We start from the raw sequence: 22,843 nt of genomic DNA on the forward strand, positions 1-22,843 counted from the left end.
GATCCTGGGAGCGCAGGGACACACCACTTGTCAAGACATGCTGTGGTGGCGTCCCATATAAAGTAGAGGAAGATGGGCATGGATGTTAGCCCAGGGCCAGTCTTCCTCAGCAAAAAAAGAGGAAGGTTGGCAGATGTTAGCTCAGGGCCAATCTTCCTAACAACAACAACAAAAAAAGCCCACACTCAGGGGTAGAAGGACTTGCTGCAACCTACTCCACAGGGGCCCTTTGAGGCTTCTGGATGGGGCTGATGAGATGGGCCTGATAAGAGGCGTTCTGTGAGGTGTCAGGTCAAGCCACTCACTCCAGTCCAGGCATCCCTGGTCTCTGTGGTGAGGCCATGCTGTCAGGCTCACCCCCATAACCACACTCCTAGGACAAATGCTTGGCTATTTGAGTCAGGTCTGGACCCCAACGGCCCCCAGAGCCTGCTCCACCCTGCTTCCTCTGCAGGGAACTTCATGGCATGGCAGGGGATGTGGCACAGGGGAGAGGCTGGAGCTCCCTGAGAACCCAATGTTCCCACAGCTGCTGGCTCTGGGCACAGCCTCTAAGCAAACTAGTCCCCTGAACTGCAGTGTGTGGGTGAGCATGGATCTCTGTTCGTGCTCTGTGCAGAGGTTTGGTGCTTGGGTGGGCTGTATGAAGATGGCCCCCAGGCCTCTCTTCCCTGGCTCTAGCCATGCTGTTGACCACTTTTGGGAAGGCCAGGGTGAGCTTGGCCCTAGCCTCTCCCAGCATGGGGAGGATGCAGGCTGGTTTCTGGGGGCTGGGGGAAAAGAGGAAGAAGGTGTGGCCACAATTCTCCCCAAAAAGGCTGCCCTCTGAGACCACTCAAAAGGTGGTCATCTTGGATCCTGCAAAGATATTTCCCATGCACCCTGATAACCCAGGTTCTCTTTTTCTGCTATACTTTTCTGTGGTTGGAGTGTAGAAGACAGAGGAAGAAAAGGGGATGGGATATATGTATTTTTGTGTGTTCCAAGGTATGTGTCCATATGTATATATGTGTGTGCAAATTAGTTGAAGTGTGCATATATGCAAATACATATGTGACTATTTTTGTGTGAATTATATATGTATATTTGCACGTATGGATGGATATACACATGGATGAATGTTGTCGATATGTAGGTATATGCTTATGTGTATATATGTATAGGTATTTGCATGTATATATAGAGTTGTAGATGATCTTTTGTGTATGTGTATATGGGTGAGTACGTATAAGTTTGCATTTATGTATATATACTGAATGGCTAGATTTTATGGAAATTTGAATTATGCTAATTTGAGATGTTATAAAATTAAAATCTTAATAGTTTAACTTTATCTGCAAACCTTGAAATAAAGCAAATCCCCTCAATGTTAAAAATTGTTTACTGTGTTTAAAAAGTGTACGTTTAAAAGCAAAGCTACACGACAAGGATTGTTGATTTATGCCCTCTAAGAACACAGCTCCTCTCCCAACACACACACACACACACACACACACACACACACATATACACACACACAAACTGCTCAACATTTGTTCCCATGGGATATTTAGGGTTGAATTATACGATATCCTTAGGAAATGAATCCTTGCCTAAGGATACCCCTTATCAAAAATGTAACTGTCTGCACGTTTGTGTACATGGATAACCTGGAGGAAGGTCTCTGTGATGGTCTGTGTTACCCACGCAGATGTGGGTGTATGCATATGTGGGCATGGGGGGCAATGCGGGGTGTCTCTGGGGGCAGGTGTCTTTGGATGTATTTGATAATAATGAGCCATGCTAACAAGCTGAGCATGGAGGGAGTTTCCCACTGGGCATAGCTGACTGTGTTTGGAGAAATTAGAAGTTACGTTACTTCTGGATCTATTTTGCAGAGAAGTGGACCTTTGTGGGAAGTGTAGGGGGAGAGGTATGGACCATGGGTCCTAAAGAGCTTGGTGACATCCCTAAGGAGGGGCCAAGGAATGCCCTAGAATGATCCCTGCCTAGGGCACTAGTCTGAGGCCGGCTGGGGAGAAGCAAGGGCAGGCGTGGTCAATGATGGCCAGCCCCAGAGATGGTCCCCTGAGTCCTTCTCCTTCCTCTGGCCCTTCACGCCAGCTTCGTTGCCTCCACTCCCACCCCACCCCTCAGCAGGCTTTCACCTGTGAACACTGCGGGCTATTATCATTGATGTCCAGGACAAAGATCTCCACGAGGACCGACGCCTGGAACTTGCCATCGGAAGCTGTGATTCTGAGTAAGTACTTGGCCATGTGCTCGCGGTCCAGCGTCTTTCTGGAGAAAATCCTCCACTCATCTCCAACTTGGCTGATGCCAAACTGGCCCAGGGGGTCTCCCTCTAAAAAGATGGAACAGAGTTTCCAGAAGCCGATCAATAGGAATGAACCAGACTTTGTGCCATAGGTGGCTGCCCACCTGACATGTTTTTTAGGATTGCTGGGAAAGGCAAAATTTTCCTCCTTTAACTAGGGACCCACATTTCTACACTGAGTTACTTATTCCGTGTTATGAAGCCTCTTCCGAATTCAAAGGCCTCATGCTAAATGGAATTATCACTGTGAGAAGCACCACTCCAAAATATGTGGCTGAGAGGCAGGTTTCTTAATTTTTGTGCTTTGGAGGGCATTGGGGGAAGTTAAAGGGAAGCAAATTTCAATTCTATACGAGAACCTTCTAGTATCTAGTATCTGTTCAATAGTGGAAGATAGGAAGTACAACACTAAACTCTCTGCAGTTTTATTTTACAACTCAGGACATAGACTAAGTGGAGGTTCAGGTGGGTCACTAGGCTTGCTTCTGAGTCATCTTTCCTTGACATCAACCACTGATAGGGAAGATGGATTCCTGAGATTCTAAAATTCCAGAGTTCCAAGATTCAACGATTCCAAGAGTTGACAATATATTGACATATATTATTCTACTATTCAGAGATTTTAAGACTTTTGTGATAAAATTCTATTTCCCTAAGACTCCATATTTCAAACAGCTCTGATCCAGGATCTGTCTCCAGGAGTCTGTGATTCTTGGTTGGAACTTCGGGCTCATTAACTCTCCACCAGACAGCTGTGATAGCAGAAAGGGCCATGTCTATGGGAATGGGATGACATGGCACCTGGGAGAGGGGAAAAGGACACTGAGAAGTAAAGAAACTCTTTTGGCCACTTGTTGGCTGGTTCAGCCACTGGGCAGGGATTGGGGGTAATTAAGGTTTGCAATAGGTATCCACTGAAGAAAGCAGCTTGTAGGGTGTGGTTTTAATCCCAGTCCTGAAACAAGCTTGCACTGTGACCTTGGTTGAATTTCTCTCCTTATCTGGGCTTTGGTTCTCCCATGTGTGAAATGAGGGAATCAGGCTGGAATCGTATCTAAGGAAGTGTTTTCACTCCAACACTTAGATCCTGTGGTTGACTAAGAAGCCTTTCTAGTCTCCACCTCTTGCTCTAGGCAGAATACTACTCTACAAGGACAGTCACCTGACAGTTTTCATGGATCACACAACTGTCGATGCCTCCTCCATCTCCCAGAAGCTAACTGAGAACAGTTACAGTATCTCCCTTATATCCTATCTACTCCACCTAAAGTAATGAGAGATCCTCTTTGCAAAGCATTTTCCAATTTATAGGGGGCTTTTTCAAGTTATATCTTACCAGCATCCCTGGGAGATGAATGAGGATGGGCATGCCAAGTCTATAGATGGAGTAGTTGAGGTCCTAGGAGGTAATAAGTGGCAGAGCCATGACTTAAACCCATGTCTCAGGGTACCTCTTACTGGACTTTTTCCAATGCCCCCAGTGCCTCCATTCCAAGACATCCTTACCTGTGATATAGCAGGTGACCTGTCTATTCTGCTCAGAGATATCAGCATCCAAGGTTTTAAGAGTGGCCACAGGTTCACCAGGTTCACTGTTCTCAATCACAGATCCTCTGTAGTCTTCAGAAGCAAATCGGGGAGCATTGTCATTCTCATCTGTAATGGAGACTTCAACCAGGACCTGAGAAGACAGCTGGATGGTCCGGCCATGATCATAGGCCACCACATAAAAGCGGTAGGTCTGGCGGGTTTCACAGTCAAGTTCCTGGAGTGTGGTGATCCAGCCGGTCTCACTGTCAATGGCAAAGAGTTCATGGATATTGCTACCAGGGTCCACTGGCAGCCTGTAGCTCACCTGGCCATCATTCCCAGTGTCCTGGTCATTGGCAGTCACTTGAATGACTGTAGTCCCCGCTGGCATATTCTCAGTGAGGACAGCCTTATACGGATCAGCCTCAAATATAGGCCTATTGTCATTGACATCTTTCACTTGGATGTTGACAGAGACTAAAGAAACCAAGTAAGTGTCATTATGGGGGCAATGCGCCATCAAATCAATCTGGTACCATTTGGTGGACTCATAGTCCATGGCCTTCCTCACCTTTAGAACTCCTGTGTTTTGGTCCAAGGAGAAGACACCATCCTTGTTGCTCTCTGGTGTAGTGCCCTGCACTAGACTATAGATGATTGGATCTTGAGCTGCCACTGCTTTAACCGAACCAATTTCAGATCCCTCAGGAAGGTCTTCAGATGCAGAGAAAGTATACAGAGGTTCAGAAAATTTGGGCAAGGATACTTCATTAGGAACCACCTGAAGTCGTAACGACACCAGAGAGTTCCAGTGAGGAGGGCCCCCGTCTTGTGCTTTGATTTTTAAGTCAAAAGCCCGATTTTCCAATCCCACTAGGCTCTCTTTCACCTTGACAACACCAGTGGTTGGGTTGATTTCAATGACCTCTTCATCCAAGTCCTCCATCGAGTCCACTGAGTAGGTGACATCGGCATTCCGACCTTCATCTGCGTCATAGGCCAGCACCTGGATAACTGGGGAGTCTTTACTGACATTGGATTGAATGGACACTGTGTACTCAGATGCTTTGAACTGTGGGGGGTTGTCATTTTCATCTGTGAGGATGATCTTTACAGTGCAGAAGGCCACTCGTCCCCCTCCATCCTGAGCCATGACCTTAATAGCAATGACTCTTTCTGTTGAATTTTCCCGATCCAGTTTCTGCAGAGTGGTGATCTGGCCACTGGGGTTTATGGAGAACTTCTCACCTGCTAGTTTATTGATGATGGTATAATCTACAGTGCCATAGGGACCACTATCTTTGTCTATGGCTATCAACTCAATCACCTTGGTTCCCACCTTTGCATTCTCTGCTAATTCTGCCTCATAAACGTGCTGCGGGAACTCTGGGCTGTACTTGTTGGCATTTGTCGTGTTGATATACACAGGCACAGTTGCTCGGAAGACCCCATCAGAAGCACCTACCCTCAAATTGTAAGAAGATTCCAGGTGCTTTTTGCACAGGTTGAACATAGAAATTATTCCCGATGAACTGTTAATGGAGAAGTGCCGGTCCTGATTGCCAGAAAGAATCAGGTACTCCAGGTGGGAGGTGTCCCTGCTGTCAGGGTCAAGAGCTTGGACTTTGAGAACCAAATGTCCACAGGTTGCTAGCTCACTGACATTGGCTTCATACTGAGGTTGCCTGAACTCTGGGGGGTTGTCATTGATGTCAGACACATTGACAACCACAAGGGTCTCACCAGTGAGCGGGGGGTCTCCTCTATCCATGGCCCTGACCTTCACATGAAAGTGTTGTTGGGCTTCATAATCCAGCTCTTGAACTGTGGACATCTCCCCTGTGCTTCTGTTGATCTGGAAGAATCTGGAAACATCCGAGCCATCCTCTACGATCTGATAGGAGACATCACGGTTCTGCCCTGAGTCCTGGTCAGAAGCCAACAGCTGGATGACAGGGGTCTGAGCAGGCAAGCCTTCTGAGATTGAAGTGGTATAGACCGATTGGGAGAAAGTGGGAGGATTATCATTGATGTCCTCCACCAGGACTTCCACTGTGGCTTCAGAAAATGACCCCAGAGCTGTGTCTGTGGCTCTGACTGTGAATGTATGTTTGGTCTTAGACTCATAGTCCAAAGGGCCTGTTACTGTTAGGACACCAGTCTTAAAGTCAGTGGTGAACAGCCTCAAGGGCTCTTCCTCCACAATGTTGTAGATGAGCCGGAGTCCCTCTGGACTCCGGGCCTGGGTGTGGAGAATTGGGGTATAGAGTGTGATATTTTCAGGCACTCTGACTTTGTAGTAAGGACTCTGAAACAGTGGGTTGGATTTATTTCTCACGATGACGATTACTTCTTCCTCCGTCTGGAGGGATGGGGTTCCTCCATCCTGAGCAATGACTTTGAGGTGATACTTGTTTAAAGCTTGATAATCAAAGGGTTTCTTCAGTGATATGTCCCCAAGATAGGGGTCAATTCGAAAATATGTGTAATCTTCTGCAAATGCATATGTTACAGCACCATTTACCCCCAAGTCCTGGTCGGTGGCAGATACCTGAAAGAGGACATCCCCCGGCTCTGTGCCATCTTGGATGATTGTGTAATAGGGCAGATGCTTAAATTCAGGGCGATTGTCATTGGTATCCTCAACAAAGACTCTGACCAGAGCCTGAGCCACCCGCTGAGGGGTCCGATTGTCCCTCAATTCCACTGCCACCTCATGAATGTCCTGCTGTTCTCGGTCAAACGCCACACCTCGTGTCTGCAACACACCTGCTGACTTGATCATGTGAAACATATCTGTGCCATTCAAGAGGAAGTAGGAAAGGGTGTCATTCAAATGATTGCCCTGGACACCAAAAATCACCAGTGCCTTTCTGTCCTGCAAATTCTCCTTCACTGTTGCCCTGTAGACATCTTGGTCAAACTGTAAGCTTGTGTTAAGGGCTTGTGTTAAAAAAATTTTTACTAGTGCAGTATCTTGATACAGGCCGTCAGAAGCCCTGATGATGAGCTCCCGATTGAGTCCCAGGAAAGCAGGATTCAACACAGATATGCGGCCAGCAATGGGATGGATGGCAACAGCTTCATCAGCATTGCCAGTTTTGATGCTGTAATTGACTTCTGAGTCGTCATCGCTGGCCCACACTGTGAGGAGCTCCATACCCGGATGGATGGGTGCCACTAATGCTACTTCATATGTCTTGTCTGAGAACCTGGGAGGAGAGTCATTTACATTTCTGACATTGATGATGACCTGAGCAGGCCGGGGTGCAAATAAGATGGGGCTTCCTTGGTCATGGACATAGATGCTGAATTGGAAAGAGGGCATGCTCTCGTAATCCATCTTTAATATGATGGTTAGGGTTCCCATGCTGGGGTCAATTTTGAAAAACTTCAAAGCTTCTGGATCCAAAATTTTATAGACCAACAAGGAATTAGCTTCGTTGTCACTGTCAGAGGCACGAATCACAACGGGGTTGTTGTTTTCATCCACGATCATGCTGTTCAATGGAGCTGCTTCACTAATTTGGCCCACAAAAGTCAACTTTAAGAACATGGGAGCATTGTCATTTTCATCAATGATGTAAACAAGAACTATGACATCAGTAAATGCACCCGCCATGTTGCTGCCTCGGATCTTCAGCTGGTAAGATGAAATTTTCTCATGGTCCAAGTTCTTCTGGGTGGAAATGAGGCCAGAATATGAGTTCATGGAGAATACGCCATCCTTGTTTCCCTCTCTTAACTCAAAGGTAACTTCTGAGGAGCTTCTGGCTGAGACAAGAAGGATTGGGGAACCAATGGGGATTGATTCAGGGATCTCTACAAAGTACTCGGCTTTTGAAAAGATGGGGGAGCTGCTATCTGAGGGGTAGACATGAATGATCACTGTAGCCAGGTCATGCCACTGTGGGGAGCCTTGATCTTCTGCTTTCACTGTCAGAGTATACCGGGCATGATTTGCTTGGCCAAGTTTCTGGGCTAGAGTGACGATGCCTAGTAGGGCATTGATGTTGAAGAAACCCTCGCTGTTCCCTAAAACGAAAGACAAGACAAACTGAAGTTTACCACACCCTCAAGAGGTACCAACTAGGCTTTCTGGGTCAGTAAAGAGGCTATCATACAAAACCTGGACAGGGCAAAATCCACATCCCGTGCCTCCCTCGATTTAGTTATGACATAGTGTATAGGGTAGATATATACTTTATAAAATTCCTCATATGGTGCACATAGCAGATGCTGCATAAGTGGCAGCTTTAATTATCACTAAGTCTTTGGGTAACAAACCAAAGCTATAAACCAAAGGTGCACTACGTCTTTGAAGCAAAGAAAGGAGACTTATACTTTGTAGGAAAAGCACACTCCACCCTGTATTTCAGTAGTGCCTTTTATAGGAAAAGCTTCAGTTACATTATACAGAATATTTAATCATTCTTTACATAAATTTTAATAGCTTTGTTTATACACTTGATAGATGAGAACTATAAATATGGAGTCATAAATTATCAAGACTGACAGGGACTTTAAAAACCACATTGTCTACTCCCCATATAGTCTATGGTGGGAAAGTCCTTGTCAGGTGTGGGGAGTGAGTGGCAAGGAGTCAAGCAGGGAGGGACTGGAGAGATGTTGAGGCTCCTCATCAAACAACCTTTCCCCCACACTGGGGTTTCCTAAACTGTTTCCTAAACTTCAGGCATTCTCACATTGCCTTTACAGTGTTTTCTACATCCAGCCACTACCTATACTATTTTATGCTATTATTTAATGAGTATTTTCCTTTAAATTGATTCCTTTTTTAAATTTAAACTATTTTTTTTGTGTGTGTGAGGAAGATCCGCCCTGAGCTAACAGCTGCCAATCCTCCTCTTTTTGCTGAGGAAGACTGGCCCTGGGCTAACATCCGTGCCCATCTTCCTCCACTTTATATGGGACGCTGCCACAGAGTGGCTTGCCAATCGGTGCGGCGGTGCACGTCCGCGATCCGAACCGGCGAACCCGGGCCACCGCAGTGGAGCGCATGCACTTAACTGCTTGCACCACCAGGCCGGCCCCTAATTTAAACTATTTTTAACAGGCAACTTTGTATCGCTACTTTAAAAAGAAAACCATTATTGCTTGCCATAAATCAGAGGTTACCATAAAAACAAGTCAATGGAACAATATCTTATTAAAATCTAGATAAAATCTACTGCTTGCTAAATGGTCTGAGCCTCAGAGCTACCCTCTTTCTTTGGTAAAAATGAAGAGCAGCGTGTGTTAGAGAAAAATTAAAAACATTCTAGAACCAATGGAAGCTTTGTCCTTAACTAATCAGGGACTCCAAATGAGAATCAAAAAGGGAGTACTTTCTCTACATCCAACTACCTATTTTTCTTTGTAGTCCTTTTTGAATTTAATGTCTGTTTTGATAAATGCATAAGAACATTTCAGATTTAAGTTTTGAGGAAAGCTATGGTTATATGATAGTGCATGGTTCACAAAAAATAATGCTGAGAACTAATTATATTTCCCTAAAATGTAGTTTCTCAAAGTTATTGCAGTTTTTAAAGTCTGACCTTACTTGGACAGCAAAAATGCTTTTTCTTTCTTTTTTTTTTTTATTGTGGTAAGAACAGATAATATGAGATCTACTCTCTTAAGAAACTTTTAGTGAAATAAGTCAGAGGGAGAAGGTCAAATACCGTATGATTTCCTTCATTAAGTAGTAGATAATAACAACAATAAACAAACACATAGGGACAGAGATTGGATTGGTGGTTACCAGAGGGGAAGGGGGGAGGGAGGAGGGTGAAAGGGATAATTCAGTACATGTGTGTGGTGATGGGGTATAATTAGTATTTTGGTGGTGAACATGATGTAATCTATGCAGAAATAGAAGTACAATGATGTACACCTGAAATTTTTACAATGTCATAAACCAATGTTACTGCAATAAACAAAAAATTAAAAAAAAAAAGAAACTTTTAAGGGTACAGTACAGTATTGTTAACTATGAGCACAAGTTGTACAGCAGAACTCTAGAACTTATTCATCTTGCATAGCTGACACTTTTCCAGTTTTATTGAGATATAATTGACATGACATTGTATTAGTTTAAGGTGTACAATATAAGGATTTGATATATGTATGTATTGCAAAATGATCAGCATGATAAGTTTAGTTAACATCCATCACCTCACACAGTTACAAATGTGTTTTTTTCTTGTGATGAGATGATTACCTATTTAATGCCAGGACTGAGTAACACCTGAATAATTTTGCTCACCACCAGGAGGATGTCTTCCACTTGGGGACGTATTGCTCTTCTCTATTATTATTCCATCTATCACCCGGGTGCATATTTTATTATTTCAATGGCAAAGCAAATAGCTAGGCTTCATCACAGACATTCCATCTGAGTCTACCACTCATGGGAGCCATTCTCTAGCTGACTAGTGAGGTGATTTCCCAATTGGCTTTTGTGATACAAATCCTAAGTTCAGTCAAAGGACATGGTTTTGATGAGTAGACAGCAGCTTAGCAGTAGTTCCATTAAAAGTAGCCAAGTAAACTATCTAAATGTAATTATAATTTCTTGTGTTATACTACTGAGAGAAAAAAAGCAGGGCCCCAAATTGCATATTGATTTTTATCTTAGTATTGCAAAAATATGCATAGAAAAAGATAAGAGGGAAATACACAAAACTATTTTCTCTGGGTGATGGAAACTGTGGCTGAGTGTTATTTTCCTCTTTATATATTCCTGTTTTTTCCATGTTTAAAAAATGAGCATGTGTTACTTGTATCATCAGAAGAATATTTAAAAACTAACCTCAAGTTACCTGTAAAATAAAATTAGTACCTCCATCAGTGGGGTTGTCAGTGAGATAAAATGAGAAAAAAGATGTGATTATACTTCATAAATCACAAAAAGCAAGCAATTAATGGGTTATAATTTGTATTATTCTTCTTCAAGGATGAATAGACTTCTGCCATATGGCAAAGTATAAGAACTTCTCTTTCTTCCAAAAAAGAAAATGTAAAAAGCTCTGACTTTCTGAAGTTGTATAATTTCAAGGAATTTAAATTGTATACTGACAAGCAATAAATGAACATGATGCTCTATGGACAGAGAAGACAGAGAGCAAGTCATGCTCACCTTTGTCCCTCTGCAGCATCTAGCTCTATGAAGTATTAATTATTATTAAAGATAACAACTATTATTAAATACTATTAATTATGAATTATCAAACATTACAAGTTATGATTAATAATTAGTTGGATACTGGATATTATCATTTTTGTTAAATTAATTTACTTATAATTAACACTTATCAATGATAGACTAACCCCTGGCATTTGTATAATATTTTACAGTTTACAACATGTATTAACATACATTTTCTCTTTTAATCTTTACAAACACTTTCTGGCACAGGTAATATTCTCACTTTTGAGATAAATAAAACCATATAATAGATATGAAATCATGGTGTGGCCTTAGCAGAAAATGAAAATTACTCCCAAAACTATGCCATATACCTTACAAAGTATTTATAGGTCCCTTCTATTGTACAGGTACAAAGATATTACATTTTTAAATGTTGCATGTATTTCATAAGCATCCTTTATGTGTATGGTCATTGGTGGGTTTATATAATATTTATGTAAATTCTCCCATAACTTGAGTAGTCCCTTAATTAGTCCCTTAATTATTGTTCTTACTATCTTTGGAAGTGCATTAACTTAGGTCATTATAGTCCCAGGGAATGCTCTAGAATGGTAATTTGCCAAAGCTTAGAGAGCTTGACACGGATTAACCCTCAAATTTATGCCTCTGTTTTTTTCTCTCATTGTCGAAGCCCCTTCCTCCATGCTCTGGACTCATGGCCAGGCCTCTCACCTTTGAGGAGGGAATAGCGGACCTCAGCGTTGGCTCCTCTGTCATCATCCATGGCTCGGACCTGGAGCAGCTCTGTGCCGGGGGCTGTGGTGTCGGCCACACTCGTCTCATAGTGGAGCTGGGTGAAGCGGGGTGGGTGGAGGTTTCCATCCTCCACAAGAATGGACACCCACACAAAGTTCCTCTTGATGGGCATCTCCTGGTCTCGGACCTATGGGCCCAAAGGGGTAACGTGGTGAGCAGCAGATGGAATGGGAGGAGGCAAGGTTAGATTAAGGTCAATGAAATAGAATGCCAATGAAAAATATACCCAATTGTAATTCTCTGTATTCCTTTAAATTTTGCTCTCATTTATGCTTTTTTCTTTTTAAATAAATTTATCAATTAGTGATTATTAGGCTTAGCTATTTTCCTGGATAATTCCACTTTAGGAGAAAGGCAGAAATAAGCAGAGAAGCAGCACTTTCCAAATTAGATCTCAGAGAATATTAGGTCTTCAAGATGTTAACATGTTATGCACAGAAAAAAAAAAAATTCTATAATCAAGTAAATTTAGAGAGCATTGAATTAAATGAAGCTAAAGTTTTCTTTGGTGCAGGACTTCTCAGAGCCTTTAATATATATATATATATTTAATGTGCCCAGAGGATGATAAACTAACACATAAGAACTCTGAACCTTGAGTCAGGAAGGCTGGACTCTGATTCTGGTTCCACCATAAACAACCATATGAAGGTGAGCAAGTCTCTCTTCCTCTATGGGCCTCAGGTGCAAGACAAGAGAACTGGGTGGGATCAGGGCTGAGAACAGGGTGAGGCAAGTGAGGCACGTAGGGCATGCATTTAAGGAGGCACTCACTCTCAGGGTCATAAAAGAGCAGGCACACGACCCTGAGTGTAAATCCTCCTTAGATTTTGTGCCCTACGTACCTCGCCTGCCTCACCCTAGAGCTTGCTCTGGGCTGGATGGTATCTGGGTTCTTCCCAGCTCTGACACTGTGTGAATCCATGTTGTGGTCATGCAGTCATGGAGCAGGGAAAGAACTGTTGGGGGATATTTGGAGTGAGTCCAGAGAGAGCCAAGGCTGCAGGAGTTTCCTTGGCAGCTGTCACATCTCTTTCTTCACTCCCAGGCATCCCTTATGGAAGGTGCCTCCAGCAGACTGTGAAGTGTCACAACTCATCTCATGGATTATCATTATGAGCATTAGGACACCTGGCTCATCAGGGGAAAGGGAACCTTCAGCATGCCTTCAAGCGTATCCACCCCCTCACATCCACATGTAAGCACATCCTTATCCGATTTTTCAGTTTACTCACCATAACTGTCAGTGTGTGCTGGGAGGGCCCTGAGCCCAGGTCCAATTTCCCCACAGTTACCAGGACACCACTGCTTGGGTCCAGCTGGAAGAGGCTGGTACTTCCTGGGTCTAGGCTGCCATGTATGGTGTAGATGAGGCCCTTGCCCTTGTCTTGATCCATGGCCTGGACGCGGAGGAGCTCAACCCCAGGCAGTGTGTCCTGGGGAACTCTGACCTCATAATGAGCCTCCAGAAACTGGGGCCGATGGTGGTTAACATTGGCGATCACGAAGATGTAGACCTAGGGAGGAGAGTGAGACAGAAGGGAGACTGTCAGCTCCGGGGGTCAGGGACCTTGTCTGTCTTTTGGCCACAGATCACCTGCCTAGCACAGCAGTCATTTGATAAATGTTTGTTGAATGAATGATAGAGTTTAAAAATCACAAGGCTTTCAGATAGCATGCAGTCTAGTGGTTTTCAAAAACGAAATTTTCTTTCAAGGGCCTTTTCTTCAAAATTGAAATTTTTTTGTGAAATTCCCATATATGAAACAGATAAAACTCTGGCTGAAACTGGAGCAGAAATCCAGAGCCCCACTTAACATCATTCCTCCTACCTATGGTGGCCCCTGTCGCACTTTATCTTTAGTTGAAAACCACCCACTTAGACCAACCCCCTCATTTCACAGAGATCCTCAATGGGAACAGGAATTCTCCCAAGATCACAGAAGTGGAGAGTGTATCAGATAAGACTGGAATGCAGAACCTCAACTCCAAATTCAGTGTTCTTTGAGGTACATCACCTTCACAGAAAGCCTTCTGTAGCCTTCCCCCAACCAAGGAGGCCTCCCATCTCCTATCAACTCAGGAGTCCCGAGCAAGTTCTCTAACCTGGGTGGCAATGGCTTGGGACCCATCGGTCACCTCCACAGTCAAGTTATAGCTCGACCTCCTCCTTGTATCGAGAGGCTTGGCAATGACAATGCTGCCCGTGGTCTTCTCAATGTCAAACTCCATGTCCTTGTCCCCACCTGGAGTGGGAGTGGGCAAAGCACACACAACCTCAGTCATTTAGGCAGTAATAGCGCAACACGGGGTTTGGCTGGCAGACTTTGAGAAGGTGGAAGTAGATTCTGTCAAGTTATTGTCAAATTATTATCAAGATCCAAGTGATGCTACAGAAAAAGGTCAGCTTCTAAGGACTGACGAGTCCCAGAGGAAGACCAAAATTTGCCATAGAAAGTGTTCTGCTCCTAGGATTGAAACATGCAGGAGTAATGGAGCTCTGCTTCACGGTTTACAGGTAATTTGCAAATCTAAAGGTGCCTACACTCAGGGAAAAGTGAAATCAGACTCTGTTCAACAAGAGGGAATTGATTTAATAAACTATAACTATCCAAAATATAGAATCAGCATGCAGCTATTTAACTGTTCACTAAATTGAAATCTGTTTAGTGACATGGAAATATTTTCATGACATATTTAAAGAGGTTATAAAACAATATTTTGGCATAACCCTAAGCATGTGTGTGTGTGTGTGTGTGTAAAGAAAGATGACTAGAAGGTAACATATCAAAATTGTAATGGTGAATTATCTTCTGATTGGTGGGAGTTTAGGTGATTTTAATTTCTTCTCTGCATTCATTTGTGTTTTCTAAATTCTATAGAATACATGTATTACTTTTGTACAAAAGAAAAAGAAGCCAAACAATTAGAAAGAGCAGCAAATCAGAACTGGAAGTGCATCCAGGTGGTTAAAAACTTGGGACAGGTGCGTATATAATCTCTGAGCCAGGCTGGGAAACTCTGTGAGACTCCATGGTTCACGTGGTATTGAAACTCTTAGGTTCAAGATTCTTAACCTGGAATCCCTGGCTGGGTTTCAGAGAATCTATAAAACCCCTAAATTTGTATGCAAATTGTGTGTGTGGGTGTGTGTGGGCGTGTGTGTGTGCACGTGTGTATATCTTTCTAGGAAGGGGGCCTAAGTATTCATCAGATTCCCAAAGGGGTCGAGACCAGTCCCCCTCCCCCCAAAGATGTTTAAACTAAATCTTAGTTTAGAGACAGAAAGGAATTTCAGAGAAGGCCATGAGAGCTTGGACCCAGGTGTCTCCTACAATGAGAATGGACCCTTTCCCCTGATCTTGAGGATGGAACCTGGGACCAGAACATTAAGCGTGGCCCCAGCGTGCAGCTGGCCTCAGGCTCACAGTCAACAAGTCAGCTCTACACTGATTTTTACACTGAGGCAGAAAAGGAAACACAAAACATGTGCCTTCTCCTCCGGGTCTCCCTGGACCACCATCTTTGGTCTCCCTGGTGCTTGGCAACTGAGGCATTGTCCATCTCTGGCTGGGGTTGCCAATGAGACCATGGAGTTTCCACCTGAGATCATAGCTGGTGTGGAAGGAAAGCTTGGCAGAAGTGGTGCTCCTACTACCCACTGCCCCTGAGAACCAGGGAAGAGGTGATCACCACTCATGGCCAAAAAGGGGCTGCCAGGGAGCGTGACTAGGAGAGGCTCAGAAGGATTGTACCACAAGGACTAAGGCTGGTCTGTAAGGATGGGAGGGCTGCCACACCTGAGATGCTGAACCAGAAGAGGCCGGGTCGGCCCTCGACACTGATGACTCCCACCATATGGTTCACAGGGTCTGTCTCCATGACTGTAAATCTATAGTGGAGCTCGTCAAAGGCCAGCAGGATGGAGGAGGGCCGGGGCTGGGGGATCCACTCGATGTGTAGCCGGACGCTGGCGGAGAGTGGTGGCTGCCCGTTGTCTGTTGCCTTGATCTGAAAAGAGGCCAAAACTGAAATTGAGGCCTCGTCTTCAGGGTTGGGGCCTAAAAACAAAAAGACCAAGGTGGCTAGGCCAAGAGACAGAACACCCTGTGACTGACCGATCCGGTCTCTCGTCCACTGGTCCATTCATTCGACACACAGTTGAGGGCTTACTGTAAACAGGCACCATGCTAGTTGCTGCAGGCACAGTGGCGGACAAAACATATAACCCACGCTCAAGAACCTCGTGGGTGGTGAGAAAATAAAACATAATAGCATAAAGCCACTACTAACTGAAGGCTCACTGTGAGCTGGTTCCTAAACCGGACTTTACATTCATGGGCCTCTACCCCTCCCAACAACCATAAACATAATAAACTAGAATTTATTGAGCTCTCACTATTATCATGCCCTGCTCCAAGAGCAATATGTACAATAACTGGTTTAATCCTCATGCCAGCCCTGAGAGAGGTGCCATTATCATCTCCCATTTACAGAAGCAAATGGGGGCTCACATGGTGAATTCACCTGCCTGGGACTGTCTGCCTGTCCGGCAATGAGGCTGGGGTTGAATTCAGGCTGTCTGACGCGGAGCCTAGGCCCTAGCCACTTGCTACATTGGCTTCCTACAAGGAAAATGTTCTTAGCCCCATTTTATAGATGATAAAACAAAGGCTCAAAGGGGTTAAGTGATTTGTCCAAGGCCCCACAGGTGTAACATGGCAGAGCCGGGATAGGAATCCAGGCTTACCTTGATTCCAAAGCTCCTACCACCCTCACCAAAATCCTTCTCTCTAATAGAGTGGATTTCCCAGGCAAGGACCTTATTGCCCTCAAAGAGAAAGGACCAGAATTCCGATCCTTCGGCTAAAGTCGGGGTTCCCAGTTTCTCTGGCAGAAAGCCAGGGAAGGGAGTACTGTCTTGATCATGCCTGATGGCTCTCTCCCTCCTCCTGTATCCTCAAAGAAAATCCTTAACCAGTTATGCCACTCCCCCCTCTGCGGCCGTCATCCACCCCTCACCGTTAGGATGTTGTACACTCCAGCTGTGAAGGTGCTGCTGGATGACACCACACCCGTGACCGGGTCGATACTGAAGCCCTCCTCATCACTCTCCTCGATACTGTAGGTGACCCTGCCATTGAGCCCCTCATCCAGGTCTGAAGCCACCAGCCTATACACAGGCCGAGGGGTCACTGGGTTCAGCCTCTCCGGAAGGCGGACATTGAAGAGCTTGTGGGAGAACACAGGGGGGTTGTCGTTGACGTCCAAGATGCATACCACCACCCTGGAGGTGGACCTGAAGGAGGGCTCCCCATTGTCCAGCACAGTCACCTGGGGACAGAATCCGGTGTGAGTTGCCAAATGCAAAGCAGTGACTATGGCTCACCACCCACCGCAACCCCATCTCTACCCCTGCCTTCAACAGCCTGGAAATATGAGTCCATCTGTTCTTTGGTATATGCTCGTGATTTTTATTATCATAACCTCACCTACTTGGAACCCAGCTCTCCAGTAACCTCGCCCACAGGAAAGCAAACAAGAACAGAGAAAGAAACCAGAAAGAACAGGAAGAAGACAAAGTCACAGAGGCTCCAGAACAAAGCTGATGCTCTTTACTCAGGACGCCCGTGGGCCATTTCTCAGAGACCATTAACTTTCTATTTGCTCGTAATTCTCGTAAGCTTTGTTCTCTGGTTTTCTTAAGCTACTGGAGGTTAGAAAAAACAAATGAGACGATGTTTATGAAGGAGTGGGTGCTACCTTTTGAGTCAGACATGTGGCCCGACCCATGAAGTGAAACCCAGAGTGAGAGAAAAGGCACTAAAACAACTTCAGAACCGGGGGCTATGTCACGTAGGGGCAACTCATCCCAGGCGTCCACAGCCCCAAGGGCGTCGTACGAGGTAGGACATTTCCACTAAACGGTTCTGAATTTTTTAAATATTTTGCTATTTAACGATAAGAACCTTTACAGAACTGTGGAGAATGTTTCAGTCCCTAGAAGGCCATTTAGCTGCTGCTTACTAATAACACCTGTTTCTTACAAAGGGCATGTGCAGAGGCTGGGAGCATAGAAGGCAAAATTTATTGCAGTTCTGCTGAGGAATTTGTGTCCCTCCCACCTGATGTCTTGAAGACTAGAAGAGATGCCTGTTCATCAGTTATGGGTAGCTCAAGAAGGGGCATAACCAGATTCCTTCTGATTCAATCCCCTCTAGGTCAAGACCAATGCCTCTCATTGGAATGGGCACCAGGGATGCTTGTGGGATTTTAGAGACATCCTAGAAAGAGCACAGATCTAGAAGACAAAGGTCTGGGTTTTCAGCGTGGCTCTGCTACTGACCTAGTGTTTGAGCTTGGGTGACTCTCTCTCTCTGGACTGTGGGGATGGGCTAGAAAGCAGACTCAGTAATTACATAGCACATGTGTACAGCTTCCTCTTCCTGCACTCACTGCAGGCATTACTAATCAACCAGTGCTTCCTGCCCAGCCTGGACATGGTTTCAGATTCCTTCCCTTCACAGTGCTAAAGAGCCAGCGAAGACCCTGAGAGTCTACACTGCCAACCACAGCAAGGCTCAGCTTAAGCAGCAACTCTTCCCTGAGCCCAGCACCCTCCTCGACCATAGTGCTTGGAGACATGCATGTGACCCCCAAGGCCTGGCCCAGCTCCAGCCTTGGCCTCCTTCAGGAAGTTTTGGAATCCAGATTCACCACCATTACTCACCTCCAGGATGTGTTCATCCTTGTTCTCTCGGTCCAGCTGCCGGGCGGTGGAGAGGAGACCTGGGAGAGAGAAGGTAGGAGGCAGAGCTGAGCAGAGGGCTCCCAGGGCCACTCTACTGGGCGTGAGTTCAAGGATTACATTCAAATCCTACTTCAGAATTCGGGTCTTTGGAGAACAAGAACATTACAGGGAAATAGAACTCTGGAGAAAGAGAGGGGGAAACAAGGAAGGGGAATGCACAGCAGAGATGGTGGTATCAACAGAGGCTCTACCTGTGTCCTGCTTTCACCATTAGGAGGGGTGTCGTACACAGTACATTGTTAAGTAAATAAAGGCAGCTTGTCAGGAGTTATAACAGAGATCACAGTCATTGCATCCAGCTCACAAGAAATCACAAAGTAGTAGCTTTATTTTTTTTGTGTAAGGAAGATCAGCCCTGAGCTAACATCCATGCCAATCCTCCTCTTTTTGCTGAGGAAGACCAGCCCTGGGCTAACATCTATTGCCAATCCTCCTCCTCTTTTTTCTCCCCAAAGACCCAGTAGATAGTTGTATGTCATAGCTGCACATCCTTCAAGTTGCTGTATGTGGGACACAGCCTCAGCATGGCCGGAGAGGCGGTGCGTCGGTGCGCGCCCAGGATCCGAACCCGGGCCGCCAGTAGCAGAGCACGCACACTTGACCACTAAGCCACGGGGCCGGCCCCCAACAAAGAGGCAGCTTTTTACTCCTTTGTTATTAGTATATCATTCACCTGAGTTCTAGTACTGGCCCTTCCCATGACCAGCGGGCACAGATGAGCCAGCAGAGGACTCCTCTCTCAGCTCATCTGTACACTGAGGAAGGTGGACTTGAGGAGCTGGAAGTCTAGTTTTAATTTTCGGAGGCACTATGGCCGTAAATTGAGGGCATAAAGGAAAGGAGGTGCCAGTTCTCTGCAAGCATCAGGAAGGTCAAGGTCGATAGGCCCAGAGGGCATTTGAGCTCATAGACCGAGAGGTCACAGTTGGGGAGGGAAGGTCTCTTTTAAAGGAAAGCAGAGCTATTGGTAGGGGCCAGCGGGTCATCTGAAAACTTTCAATAAATGTCTTGATCTTGTTTAGGCAATTAAATGACGGAGTAATGGAATGAAGCCTGGGGATGGGGGCTCCGTGAGGGGAAAGGGGACTCAGGGCCGGGGTGGAGGCTCCAGTGCTGGAAATGGGAGTGTGATGTGAGGAGCGGCCTGTCAGGGGCACTCTCTTGCCTTGGGCAGTAAAACTGTCACCTCGACTTTTTCTTCCCTAACTGAAGGCAGCCGTCAGAGGGATCAGAGACGGCTCCTGGAAAGCCCCACAGCCAGAGGCCCTTCCAGTCAGAGAAGGAAGACATTCCTCTAGGACAGTGTGAATATTGTCCCAGGTCACCCCACCTAGGTCGTCTCCAAGCAGAAGGGCCTGGGATCTGGGTGCCCCCCTAGAAGAATGCAGGGATGAGAGGGCCTGGGCAGGGCAGCCTTCCTTCTGGCTCAGTCCTGGCCCTCCTCCCTGCTCCTTCTCTCGCTTCATCCCCGCCCCCCCCATCTCCCTGTCTCTCTTCTCTCTCTGTTTATCCCTCACCATCCTCCCTCTCTCTTCCTTTCCGGGTCCTCCTCTCTCCCTCCCCCCTCTTGATTCTCTGATTCTCAGACACTCTTTCTCTGTCCTTCTGGTTTTTCTTTTCTCTCACCCCTGCCTCCCTCCACCTTCTAAGGGCCAGTGTCCCTGAATTTGCAGCCTTGGCTTCCTGGACCACTGTCCCTGCTATCAGTCTCATCCTCCTCTGTGAGGCGGGTGTCAGGATTCCCAGGGAGTGCCCGTGTAGAATGGGGACCTGGCAGAGCCACCCCACGGGGCTGCATGAGGGTCCACTGAGGACCCTTCCTGGCCTGAGGTGGGCACTCAGCCGATTCAGCTCTTATCATTTCCCCCATCACCCCATCTCAGCCCCTACCCCCTCCCTCCCCTCCTTCCTCCAATAATTTCCCAACTGCTGTTGATGCCACTTCCAGTGGATTCCAGATCCTTCTACTCCTTTCACCCTGACCCACCACAGTCTAGGTCTTATCCAACTACTGTCCCAGCTTCCTGTGCCTCTCCTGCCTCCCTCAGGATCTAACAGCCCACACTCATTGAGCTCTTACCTGTCCAGGCGTTCTTCTAAGCTCTTTATACATCTCTATTAACTCATCTAACCTTCACAACCACCCAGCAGGTAGCTGTGGTTATCTCCATTTCACTGGTGAGAAAACTCAGGCATAGAGCAGTTAAGTAACTTTCCCAAGATCTTACAGTTAAGTGATGGACATGGGATACGCCTTTAGAAAATTCACCTATGTGCTCCATCTTCAATAAGACCTGGGGGGGCTGGCCCCGTGGCATAGCGGGGCTGCTGGCGGCCCGGGTTCAGATCCCGAGCACGCACCGACGCACCGCGTGTCTGGCCATGCTGAGGCCGCGTCCCATGTAAAGTGGAGGAAGGTGGGCACAGATGTTAGTCCAGGGCCAGTCTTCCTCAGCAAAAACAGGAGGATTGGCATGGATGTTAGCTCAGGGCTGATCTTCCTCACAAAAAAAAAAATAAACAGAAAAAAAAATAATAATAAGACCTGGGTCTTCTTCCTTCCTGGCTATTGCTCCTATCACCATCCTTGCCCCGGTGCCTGCCCAGACTGCTGCCTGTCAAAATCCTCCCCATCCTTCAGCTCAGCATGACCTCCCCTGACTCACCACGCTGAGCAGCTGCCTCTCTGCTCTGGGCAGCCACGGCACCACATCTACAGATATTATACAATGTTGTGCTCCTTCTCACTGGTTCTATAGTGTTTTATATCCAGATCTTCATGCTCCTGATGGACTGAATTCCTCAAGGCCTGAAACTGTGTTTTATTTATATTCACATCTCTCTACAGCACATAGTTTAAATACCTCGTAAAAGCAGACACCTTTAAACGTTTGCTGAATACATGAATGAATCTTGGGCTTAACACAAGATTGTGGATGCGGGCGAGATTCAAGCATTCATTTCCCAATTATTTATTGAGACTCTACTGTGTGTCATGCACTGAAGACATTATAGTGGGCAAAAACAATCAAGGCTCCTTTTCTAGAAAGCCTTTGAAGTCTCGTGCAGGACATGCATAGTTAATGAGATAATCACACAAGTGAATAAAGTGTTCTATGTGATAAGTGTTTCAAAAAGGGAGAGAGAAGATGGTGCTAGGAGATGTAATATAGTGTCAGGAAAAACTTCTCTAAGCAAAGAACAGCTTGGCTGAGATCTGAAAAAAGGGCAGGAGTTAACCAGACAAAAGGAGAGAAGAATAGAACAGCATGTGCAAAGGCCCTGTGCCGGGAGAGGGTGTGGACCGAAGCAGACCATGTGGCTAGAACCAGAGAGTGGAAGGGTGAGAGAGGCAAGATGAAGCCAGAAAGGGCAGCAGGAGCCAGGTCAGGCACAAGTTTGTGGGACACGGCAGGATCTGGCTTTATCGTAAGGGCACAGGGAAACCATCCAAGGTATCCAGGTAGGGAAGTGGGACTATACAATGGTGGTGATAAGAAAGGTGAGCTGGGGGCTCATTGCTGATTTATTACTTTATTTTTAAATGTTAATGCTGGTAAAAATTTCTTCTCCTCAACTGCAGGAAGACCAAGAACATCTCTTGCCCTCTGGGGCATTTTGCCAGACCCCTGTCAGGGAACTGTTGACAGTAAACAGAACAGGGATTTGGAAGAAATTGAGGAGCTAATGCCCTAGGTGAGAGATCTCTTCCCTCTTCCAAAAAGGGAGGGACAGGGTGGATCCAGGTAGAGAGCCAGCTGGGGCGTGTTTTCCGAGGGAAAAGCATCCTCCTTCGAGGAGGACTAAGCCGCTCCCTGAGCTCAAAGGCTAATAGGAAACAAATGTCACTGGGCAAATAGACACTTGGATCCCCCACCGACTGTCTGCCCTGGGACCCCCAGGCTCATGGTTTCCTAGTTCCCTTTTATCTTAAGGATTGAGGGACTGCCTGCTAGCATTCTCCTTTTCCCCTTCCTCTGATCTCACCAGGGTTCTGTCCTTCCAAGAGTGAATTGCTGGAGCTGGAGAATAGGATGTTGGGTTCAGAAGAGAGAATGACAGCCTTCTCTGCAATAGGGTTGTTATTCATCCTCCAACAGGAAGATGTGGCCTTGGAGAAATGTCCGCAGTAAGGAGAACCAGCTCTCAAATTCCAGCACCAGTGGGAACCAGGCAGGTAGCCTAAATTCGAGAAGCAGGCTGGGACCAATGCCAT

The 22,843-nt window shown here is 46.0% G+C and overlaps 1 protein-coding gene across 2 annotated transcripts in view; it reads right to left on the minus strand.

Moving 5' to 3' along the window:
• FAT2 (FAT atypical cadherin 2) overlaps positions 1-22,843 on the minus strand; it is a 60,051-nt gene that overhangs the window by 31,027 nt on the left and 6,181 nt on the right. For both annotated transcript variants that reach the window (XM_058544440.1, XM_058544445.1), the window contains exons 3-10: positions 18,547-18,605; positions 16,839-17,150; positions 15,617-15,827; positions 13,923-14,062; positions 13,052-13,333; positions 11,733-11,943; positions 3,824-7,882; positions 2,148-2,344 (exon numbers count right to left, since the gene is read on the minus strand). In XM_058544440.1, the coding sequence (XP_058400423.1) occupies positions 2,148-2,344; positions 3,824-7,882; positions 11,733-11,943; positions 13,052-13,333; positions 13,923-14,062; positions 15,617-15,827; positions 16,839-17,150; positions 18,547-18,605 (5,471 nt within the window). The remainder of the gene's footprint in view (positions 1-2,147; positions 2,345-3,823; positions 7,883-11,732; positions 11,944-13,051; positions 13,334-13,922; positions 14,063-15,616; positions 15,828-16,838; positions 17,151-18,546; positions 18,606-22,843) is intronic.

The sequence above is a fragment of the Diceros bicornis genome, chromosome 1, assembly GCF_020826845.1.
Source record: "Diceros bicornis minor isolate mBicDic1 chromosome 1, mDicBic1.mat.cur, whole genome shotgun sequence".
Classification (NCBI taxonomy): Eukaryota; Metazoa; Chordata; class Mammalia; order Perissodactyla; family Rhinocerotidae; genus Diceros; species Diceros bicornis.